At 45.7% G+C, this 10523-nt stretch overlaps 1 protein-coding gene across 4 annotated transcripts; it reads right to left on the bottom strand.

The window, feature by feature from the left end:
- Positions 1-524: 524 nt before the first annotated feature.
- Positions 525-9444, bottom strand: LOC148044734 (uncharacterized). 4 transcript variants are annotated; one of them, XM_087720835.1, is made up of 3 exons: positions 9173-9444; positions 5338-5395; positions 525-1828 (listed from the first exon to the last, which is right to left on the bottom strand). In XM_087720835.1, the coding sequence occupies exons 1-3, from the start codon at positions 9323-9325 to the stop codon at positions 657-659; spliced, it is 1383 nt and encodes a 460-aa protein (XP_087576961.1). In that variant the 5' UTR covers positions 9326-9444; the 3' UTR covers positions 525-656. The 4 variants fall into 4 exon arrangements, with proteins under 4 accessions (XP_087576961.1, XP_087576962.1, XP_087576963.1 ...); XM_087720836.1 differs by having other exon boundaries at positions 9191-9444; XM_087720837.1 differs by having other exon boundaries at positions 525-1711; positions 9173-9440.
- Positions 9445-10523: the final 1079 nt, after the last annotated feature.

Below are 10523 nucleotides of genomic sequence, written 5' to 3'. Positions count from 1 at the left end.
AATGTCTATGGAGATTCTCAGTCACCCAAGTCATGGTTGTCCCAAAGGTGCTTTTTTTTTTTTCAAGAGGCAACTGGATTGGACTTTCTGGTTTTTCTTTGAAGATGTTTCGCTTCTCATCCAAGAAGCTTCTTCAGCACTGACTGGATGGAGGGGAATGAAAGGATTTATACTCCTTGCAGACAATTGACCATTTTTGCGTTCTTTTAGCGAGTCAAGTTGTTAAGGCTACCTGGAGGTTTATCTGTGTCATCAAGGACACCTGAGTGATGCAAATGGGTGTGTGGCCTTCTTGGAACTGTTGAAAGGACTGTGTTGTAGACTGGAGATAATGATGTCGTCAGATGATGATAAACGTCTTCAAAGAAAAACAAAGTCCAGTTGCGTCCTGGGAGGGGAAGACAAGCTCCTTTGGGATCTAGTGGCTGAGGATCTGGGCTATCATTGGGGGTTAGCCTATCAATGGGGCAGGTTCTGTACCTTTACCACACCAATATGGTGCTTTGTTAATTATGCTCTGTAAATGCTTTGCGCTTTGCCTTTATTTTAATGACCCCAGATATGCACCAAAGTGTTGAGGGAAGCAGTAGGAAAGACCCTTCCTTTCTCAAGAATTCCACCTGATTTCCGGAGCCTAAAAGGACCGTCAAATATCTTCAGCTGGCAATGTTGGGTGGAGTTGCATCAAGACTTTCCTTCCCTCTATCGACTAAGAGAGATGGGCTATGAGAAAACGGCTCATGGGTCCCAGCGTTAACTCCACCGTTGCTCCCTACTAACTTCTCATGGTCTGAGGTTGGCTGCAGTGATCTTCTCTGGCGCTTCCTCTCCCAGATGCTTTTGCGTGGCTTATTGGAATCGCTGCCCCCGTGGACTGCAGGGCCTTGATTATTGCCGCCCCTGCTCTGGTTAAGGGAGATTTTGTTCTCCAGCATTTCCTTCCTGGAGATGGTCTGAGAGGTTGGAAAAGCTGGGTTGGGTTGCTCAGGACGGTGTTCTGCTCTAGGGTGGGGTGGACTGACCAGATAGACATAGACCTCTGCTTGCTGTGCGGCTGGCAAGTGCTGATGCCACTCTAGGCCAAGACGAGGTTGATGACCTCTGGGAGAATGTGGGTAGACATATTCCTCAGCATTGAGGTGGGTTCTAGATGCCATATCTTGAGCAAAGGTAGAATACAGCACCCGCCGGGGACCAGGTAAGATTGGGCTGGGGATGAAATTGGTCTCACTGGTTGGATGATGAAAGGGCTCGTGGGGTTGAGTCAAGTGGTGGGGAGCAGGCCCATCTGTGTTTAGGCCCACCGAGCGAGTCAAGAAGCGTTGCCCATGGGAACTACCTCCTGTCACTTCCGAACTCTGCAGCTTATCGCCTGTGGCCCTTTGGTGACTCCTTGCCAAAACGCCATAGTTGGCTGAACTGTTTACCGTGTCAGGGGTGCGTACTGGTGAGCTGAAGCTGAAGCGGACCCAGGAAGCCACCGATCCCACAGGACACGCTGGCTGGGGAGTCTCGGGGTCAGACAGGTGGGAGCTTCCTTGGCTGTCCTGGAGGTGTTGTTGGCTCTTATGCCAACTGGCTTTCTTGTCATCTGTGTCATGGTGGCTTGACCATTCCCCAGAATAGTAGGCCTTGTTTTTCCTTCCCAGCTGAGTGCAGAAGGCTTTGGACTCGTGCGGGTTGCCGATTTTCACAGTCACTTTCACAGGATCTACAATGCAACGGAAGCGCAGGGTTGAGGGCTTTTTCTGGCTCCTGAAAAGGGCCGATTCTTTCCATAGCCTCTTGCTGCTGGAGAGAATCTTCATGGTTTTGAGCAGTCGGCTGCCTGCAATCCAAGGAGAAGCAGCCTAAAAAACCTTGAAAACGGGCAAGAAAATCACGAAGGGCGTCTCCCGGATAGAGGTGTATGGTTGTCCCAAAGGTGCTTTTTCAAGAGGCAACTGGATGTTTCGTTTCTCATCCAAGAAGCTTCTTCAGCTCTGACAGGATAGTGGGGAATGGATGTCAGAGCTGAGGACTCTTCTTGGATGAGAAGGGAAACGTCTTCAAAGGAAAACCGGAAAGTCCGGTTGTCTCTTGGAAAAAAAAGAGGTGCCTTTGGAATAGCTAGAAGTGTAATTCAGCAATATCCTTGCTGAGTTACCTCTCCCAGCATCTCTGGGAACTTGCCTGATAAAGCTGTGTACCCACAATTTATTGAATTCTTGACTGAGCAATAGTCAAGAGCTAGTCATTATTTTACTTATTATGGAAAAGCAATGAATGTGGGATTGGTGGGACAGGAAAGATCATTTTTTCCTAGAATTCTCTGGAAGAGCAGTGAAGAGAACGTGAAACAAACCCACAGTTGATCCATAGGCTCAGCAGGGTGATCTCCCTGGACCTGGGGGGGGGGATCATGTGCTAAGCCACCTACTATCCTGATGACCCCTAGCTGTGGGGTTAATTGCTGACTGTGGAAAGTGACTATGAGCCACCATTGGAAATTAGCAAGTACAATGTAGATACTTCCTTATTCACACTCTCTGAATCACTCATGTGCTCGTTCTATTGTTCTAACCAGTCAGCTGGCTAGGATGTGATGGGCATTGTAGTCTAAGCATCTGCAAGGCACCCGTGTGGCAAAAGTGGGTCTTAACGATTAGCTCACAATCTAATCTTAAGGCCATTTCCCATTTGCACCTAACTACAATGCCAAACATTGTCAAGCATCCTCCCGCCCCCCCGCCCCCGGCTTTGTCCCCTAAAACTTTTCCAATCTTCTCCCTCACTCATGAGTGAGACAGCTGTGTGCCATCCTTAGCTGTGCGGTGAACAGTTATTTCCCCTATTCAGATAGACGTTGTGCATGATATATTTACGCTTCGTCACCAATCATTGTCCAAGGTGAACAACTGTGGGTGGAGTTGGAATTAAATTTTATTCTTTCAAGCTAATGGGGGGGAAACTCCACCCCCCCCCACTCCTTGACCAGCCTCATCTGCCCCATTATTCTACTTCCAGAGAGTAGAAACATGATGATGCCAGTAGCATTACATTGTTCAGCTGGCTGTGTGATAAGTGCTTTAAAGCAGGGGTCTCCAACCTTGGCAACTTTAAGCCTGGTGGACTTCAACTCCCAGAATCCCCCATTTTGGGAGTTGAAGTCCTCCAGGCTTAAAGTTGCCAAGATTGGAGACCTCTGCTTTAAAGGCCATAGCTAAAATAGTAACAGTGGAATGACGGGACCAAACCCTCCTGACCCTCACCTCCCTATTGCCAAAATACTCATAAATTTGACATTTGTTGCCCAGATGAAGAAAGGTGTGTGTTTGGGTGTGAATTGAATAGAACTGAAGTATTCTAAATAAGCATCCCTATGACTCAGCTGCCTTCATTACTCTGACCTATTTTACTCGCTCTTTCAAACAAGTCAACTTTATCCGAATGGAGTGAAGGGGAGACTGAAGATGACAGGGCCCTGCAGCCACAGACATTTCTCCTGTTCTACGGCAGCCCCATGATTGGCGGATGTAAGCAGGAGGAGAAGAGCAAAGCCCGAGGAATCGGCCACTTGCTCCTGCTTATCACACGCAGAGACAAAATCAGGATGGCACAGTTCAGCAGTGAGTCAAGGCAGGGGCAGGATAGGGATCTGCAATAGGGATAACTGCCTAATTTTTTAATTTTCTTTTGCCATTTCAAGCAACATCCCTTTGTATCAGCAGTAGAGAAAGGCCCTCAGGTCATTTTCTCTAATGCATTACACCTCGTGGTGACACAAGCATGCGTTGGCAATTGCTTCCTGCCGTCTCAATTTTGTTTCCAGTTCAAGGATGAGATAGTTTTGGGATTTCATTTAAAGGGAAATATTTTCAGTTCAGGGGTGAAATGAGGCTGCTGTCTCTGAGCTCGGTTGTTTTCTTGCAGATATTTCATTACCCAAACTAGGTAACGGCGCCAGTGATAGCAGTCTTAATTCTTTTGGTTTTTTTTGTAGGTATTGTGATCTGTCCACAATAACCGTGGTTCAGCCTTTGCTAGTAGGATGATGATGGTCTGCCTCCCCCCCCCCCGTTTTTTTTTTGCTTGTGAGGGCTGCTCTATCCTCTGCTGTAAATTGATCCAGTTCTCGTCATCTTTCTGGTCTGCGGAAGGATGGTTTGTCTCAGGGGTGAGTTCCGGCTGCTGCTACTGCCGGTTCGTTCTGAGATGCGCTGTGCATGCGCACGTGCTTTGTGGTGCTCATGCGCAGTACTAAAAAAAAAACAGCTTCCGTGCATGCGCAGAAGCAAAAAACAAGATGGTGGCGCCATAGGCCAGTTTGGGGGCGTGGCAGGCCAAGTTACTACCTACTCGGCTGAACCGGTCTGAAGCAGGAGGAGCCCACCTCTGGTTTGTCTGATGTTTTCTTGGGCCTCTGGGAAGTTTAAGCAGTTTTACATGCTCCTTCTAAGGCTGCCAAGAATTTCAGGTCATTGACATCGCCTCTGGTTATAGTGGAGGCCTTTCGGTAGAATTCTGTGTTCTGCAGTGGAGAGTGTGCGGCTGGACTACTAGCTCTGATTAACATTTTGGGTAATGAAATGTCTGCAAGAAAACAGCCAAGTTCAAAGCACCAAGGACCCCTCATCTTGGGTTTTCCTTAGCTTTACCCATGGTTAAAGTCAGGGGTGGGCTTCAAAATTTTTAGCAAGGGTTGCTGAGTGGGCGTGACCATGGCGGGTGTGGCTTAGTCAGCCTCCTGCACCACGGCGGGGGTGTGTGTGTGTGGCCCTCCGGAGACTCCAGAAACTTTCCTCAAGCCTCTGGGAGGGTGGAAACGGCCTCCCCAGGCTCTGGAGGCCTTCTCCCTGAACTTCCAGTAGGCCCGTTTTTCGCCCTCCCCAAGCCTCTGTGCACACCCTGCACTTACCTGCATCCAAAACGGGCCAGGTAGAGACTCCTAAGAGGGGCGGGGTGGGATTTGGGGGTTCTCCGAATTGCAAAGAATCTTAGCTAGAGGTTCTCCTGAACCCCCGTGAAGTAATGTACAATTTACTGAGACTCTTCACTCCTCAGCTGTTTCTTTGACTAAGATCTTTTGGTATTTTTGTTTATAAATTGCCTGAGTTTTCTGTGACTTACTTCATAGCTTGTATTAAGCCAAGTTTACTGAATGCTGTATTGAATAAGTTACGGTTGTGTGATTTTGTGCAGCATGTTAAAGCAAAACCCACTAGAACTCATTACAACTTCATGTCATATGTGAGTTTAGCTGATGATTTTTGAAGGCTGAAGAGAAAAGATTGGCTGGGGGGAAAGAAAAGGGAATTTGGTTGCTTCCCTCCTACTTTTTATGCATCTATAAAATACCTTTCTTGAAGAAAGAGTCATATATTTTCCTCAGGAATGGGGGAAAGGTGATCCATAACTGAAGAGAGAGAGAGAGAGAGAAAGCATGGCATTAAATTAAGTAACTTAACATACTGAAATATTTTAGGCCTTTCCCAATGTTTCATTGCTCATCAGACCCCCAACCAAGTTTTCTGGTGCGATTGAGTAAAATTGGAAGAACTTAAGTCAAACTATATGAGATGATGCTGTGGTTATTTTCCATCTAGGTGACTGCCCAGAACTCCTGCAATTATAACATAAGAATTAGCTGGAATAGGAAGAATGGGCAGCCCAGAGAACAGGCCTTTGCTGACTTCCTCCTATTCATTTCCTGAGTGGAAAGCAAATACTATCTTCTAATAAAAAGGACAAAATATAGATGCTGTTGGAGAGTGATGTTCTGGCCAACCAGTGGCCAGCAGAGCTGGCAGCAGATTCGGACAGTGAGGAGGCTGGGGAGGAACATGGGCCAGTCCTGGAGTCTGATGAGGGCTCTGTGTTGGAGGCAGAGAGGGGGGCAGAGCCGTATGTCAGTTATCAGCTGCCTTCAGAGTCAAACATGATTGAGGCAGACAAACAGCTGGAGCCTATTCCCAATGTGCGCATGCCCAGAGTTGCCAGACGAAGGGAACAGCTAAAGAACAGGGGTCAACTTGGAAGTAAGGCCACAGGTGGAAGATGAATGGCCCCTCCCAGAGGAAATAAAAGAGGCACAAAAGGAAAGTGGAGTTTGCAGGAGACAATTAGTTCACTTAATTGGTTCGTGACTCTGTGAATCTCCTTGCCAAGTTTTGCAGATAGCAGCCTGTCAGCTCTCCAAGCCAGATAAGGTCTGTGACTGTAAATCCTCCCTTGAAAGACTTTGCTGGTTGTGAATGAGCAGAAATCACAGTAAATTAATAAAAGGTTTTTTTGTCGGGACTTCATAATTTTGGGAAGCCTAGGTCAGAACAACTGGTATAAGTAACCAATATGAAGTCATAAAGACATTAGTCATTACATATAGACACAACTACCACATTCACAACTGCCCAGAGCAGACTACTGGGGAGCCAACTACAATCCACAGCTTCCTCAACAGTATAGCATATAAGAAAGGATGCTGGAAAGTGTACTTTGGGGGCAGGATGCATCTCTGTATATATTTCCTTTTAAACCCAATGCATGGCTTGGCCTGTTTATCCCTCTGTTTGACACGGCTGTTCCGAGTTATCAGTAGCTGTTTCAACAGTTGGGACAGTAAAGGTTCCTCATATCTTCCTACTCTCACAACCTGTTCTATTTATCGGGAAGAGTCATCAGCAAGAGTCATCTAGTTTCAAAATTCAGGGAATTCAGGAGATCACAGTTTGGATTCTCCAACGTTTCTACTTTTATGTCTATGGAGATTCTCAGTCAATCCAGGTCATGGTTGTCCCAAAAATGCTTTTTCAAGAGGCATCTGGACTTTGTGGTTTTTCTTTGAAGACGTTTCACTTCTCATCCAAGAAGCTTCTTCTGTGTTGAGTCAAAAGGCCAGTCAAAAAGTTAGACACGTGCCCTATAGCAGTGTTTTTCAACCACTGTGCCGCGGCACACTAGTGTGCCGTGACATAGTGTAAGGTGTGCCGTGGGAAAAACACTTTATATATAGTCAATATAGGCACAGAGTTAATTTTTTTAAACATTTTCTAATGGTGGTGTGCCTTGTGATTTTTTTCATGAAACAAGTGTGCCTTTGCACAAAAAAGGTTGAAAAACACTGCCCTATAGCATCAGTTGTTTTAATCTGTTTTGTCGTTTTGCATATTTGAGTTATTTTTTTTACAAACAATGTATGCTTTGGGATTTTTTTTTTCTTGCTTAATGTTTTTTTGTTTATGCTGCCCATTCAGCTTGAGTTCAGCGGCTATGTAAATCCCTGTAATAAATCAATCAACAAATACTCTATATATTCCCATCCTTTGCCCGGATCTGCTATTTGTCTCTTTGAGTTGAGCAGCTGTATAAATGCAGTTGGCTTATATTCTTCTCCTTTATCTGGGTCTGTTTCTTCTCACTTTAATTCCTATTCATATTTTTGCAGGGCCAAAATGCTGGCAAATCGAAGCCTGTTGTGTTAGAAGCTTTTTGTGGGTTAAAGGAAAAGTGTTTCTGTAATTGTTGAATTGAATTGAATTTATTGCATTTATATGCCGCCCTTTTCCCCGGAGGGGACTCAGGGCGGCTCACAATCCAAGTCAAGGGAAGGGGGTACAGATAAGGGATAAAAAAGACGAACAGAACAATACACAATTTAAAAGCACACAACAACCATACCATTCGAGAGGGGGGGCAAAAGCTCTTTAGCCCCAGGCCTGTCAGAACAGCCAAGTTTTAAGGGCTTTGCGGAAGGCCTGGAGGGTGGTGAGAGTTCGAATCTCCACGGGGAGCTCGTTCCAGAGGGTCGGAGCAGCCACAGAGAAGGCTCTCCTCCGGGTAGTCGCCAGTCGGCATTGGCTGGCGGATGGTATTTGGAGGAGGCCTAATCTGTGGGATCTAATCGGTCTATTGGAGGTAATTGGCAGCAGGTGGTCTCTCAAGTACCCAGGTCCAATACCATGAAGGGCTTTATAAGTGACGAAAGGCTAACATACTCTAATATTAAATGTCCATCTCTCTTGACTCTCATAGGTGAAAGCAAAGTGTAATAGGTATCTTAGTAGTCAGTCAGTCCTGAATATTTTTTAGAAAATTGAATTATTGGGCAATCTGTGCATGTATCTCCTATGTCTCTTTTTTTTTTTTTTAATTTTGAGGCAATTCAGAATTTTCTTTGTAAGGAAAATCTTTATTAGAGGTCTTTTTTAGCAGAACCCTTTTTTCTTATTATTGTTTGTTTAAAAAGTAAAACTTTGTTTGGTCAACTTGATACTTAGAACTTCAAGTCCCCTTTGCCTTCTTGGCAGCCATTTAGAAGTGGTGTTCATCGCCATCTTGCAAAGTTTCTTTCGCTCCCCATTCTAGATCTATTGTGCTGATCCTCTAGTGCAGTGTTTCTCAACCTTGGCAACTTGAAGATGTCTGGACTTCAAGTCCCAGAATTCCCCAGCCAGCGAATGCTGGCTGGGGAATTCTGGGAGTTGAAGTCCAGACATCTTCAAGTTGCCAAGATTGAGAAACACTGCTCTAGTGCAGAAGTGGGTGTCAAACTCACGAGCCAGATGTGTCACGCTCTGGCCACGCCCACCTCTGTTTTAGCAAAGAGGAAAAAAAGTGATATGTCACGTGACGACGTGTCATTGTGAGTTTGACACCCCTGCTCTAGTGATACGTATCCAATCAGGTCTGAGACCCCTTTTTTCCCGCTGGGATTAACCAAATTGGCTTCCTGTTGTAACATGCTGCAGCTTGATCGTTGTTAGTGCTCACCAGTGGTGGGATTCACTTACCTTCCCTATGTGAGCAAGCGTGCATGCGCAGTGCTTGGGCATTACATCAGGGTGGGTGGGCGGAGCCTCCTGCAGCCACCACTGCCAGTTCCCCCAGATCAGAGAGAACCCGCTGAATATCACCTCGGATGCTCACTATTTACTTGTTTTGTAATCCCAGACCTAATTCATGCCTTCACCACCATCACCCAGGAAAGAACAAACCTTGTTTTAACTATGATTATTTGCTTGTAGAAGAAACCTCTCAGCAGAAAGGCTTCTATCCAGAAGAGAGATCCAGTAGAGAAGCTCATAGACGCCTCAGTGCCTTAATGCCCAGTGACGCTCACCCAATGCCCACAATTCGGATGGCCAAATATTCCTTGCAGCCCATCCAGCTTGTGAGGACCTGCGTTAACACCCACCTGATTCATTTTGCTTACCAAGGCAATCAGTTTAACGGCATATTCCAGTAAAGCAAAAAGGCCCAACACAATCAGAACGGTGGCTAAGAGTTTCTGATGGGTCTCACCAAAAGGGAGGCAACTGTTGTAAATCTTGTCCCCTGGCAGAGCCATGGTTGGTAAGGGGAAAAAAAAACAAAAATGGGCAAGCTGAGAATCAGAAGAGCATCTTCCTTATCATGGCTGTGTTGCCAGCTGCAGCCACAGCGCCAGCTGCAGCCGTGGAAGCTCTCCAAAGGGTGGATAAGTCCAAGCCTCTGCACAAGCCTTTGTGACAGATTCCCTGTGTCATTTCTTCACTGGTGAGTCAAGCCAGAATTGTCTTGGTTGACCAATCAGAAGTCTTCTGCAAGGCTACAAGAGGCCTTCATCCATTGGATAAGAGGTCATACCATATAGGTCTTTGAAGCCTAGGGATTGGTGGACAACCTAAGGGGACGTTCTTTTCAAATCATGCTAAGCCAGTGTTTCTCAACCTTGGCGACTTTAAGACCTGTGGACTTCAACTCCCAGAATCCCCCAGCCAGCATAGCTGGCTGGGGAATTCTGTGAGTTGAAGTCCACAGGACTTAAAGTCGCCAAGGTTGAGAAACACTGTGCTAAGCTGTAGTGACTGTGTTAACATCCCGTACTCAAGCAAGAACCCCATCATGTGAGCCAATGAGGTCAGGAGGAAGCGTCATGTCCACTTACCATATTTTTCCGTTTACAAGACGCCCCCGTGTATAGGATGCCCCCTACTTTTCTTACCCAAAATTCAGAAATCAATATGTTAAACATTAAGTAGAAGACATTTATTTTGCAGAGTAAGACATTCGCTTACCGGTACCTTTAAAAAAAAAATCTAACATTTTTATGGGCTCAGAACACTCTGACATTACCGCTCCCCGTCGCCTGTGGCTACATGCGCTCTGTAGCATCAGTTGACATCAGTTACAAAAAGCTCATGATTGGAGGAAACCTGTTAGCTTGTCTCTGCAATCAGAGGTTTCGCTCCGGAGGCTATATAATCTCAATCTCTGTTCTCCTGAGAAATACTGCTCTGGAAGGTGTAATCTCGTCTCCAACTCCCTCCTTAAAGGCTTCTTCCCTCCTTCCCCTCCTTTATTTATTTTTTATTAACAAACATATAAAATACACACACAAAACTTAGACGTACACCACATTTACACAATACAATATGAACAGGAGGTTCCTGTTCTTTCTAATAGCAATTATCAATCAATACCACTCACCTTATACTATTTCCCCTTCTATTGTATTTCATTTGGATTTCACCATTCTTAACCCTCTTATTTTATTCATAACTATT

This window comes from Thamnophis sirtalis, unplaced genomic scaffold (genome assembly GCF_051295495.1).
Source record: "Thamnophis sirtalis isolate CommonGarterSnake01/CBP01778 unplaced genomic scaffold, rThaSir2_p1.2 scaffold_7, whole genome shotgun sequence".
Classification (NCBI taxonomy): Eukaryota; Metazoa; Chordata; class Lepidosauria; order Squamata; family Natricidae; genus Thamnophis; species Thamnophis sirtalis.
This window is presented reverse-complemented; position numbering and strand designations above follow the sequence as displayed.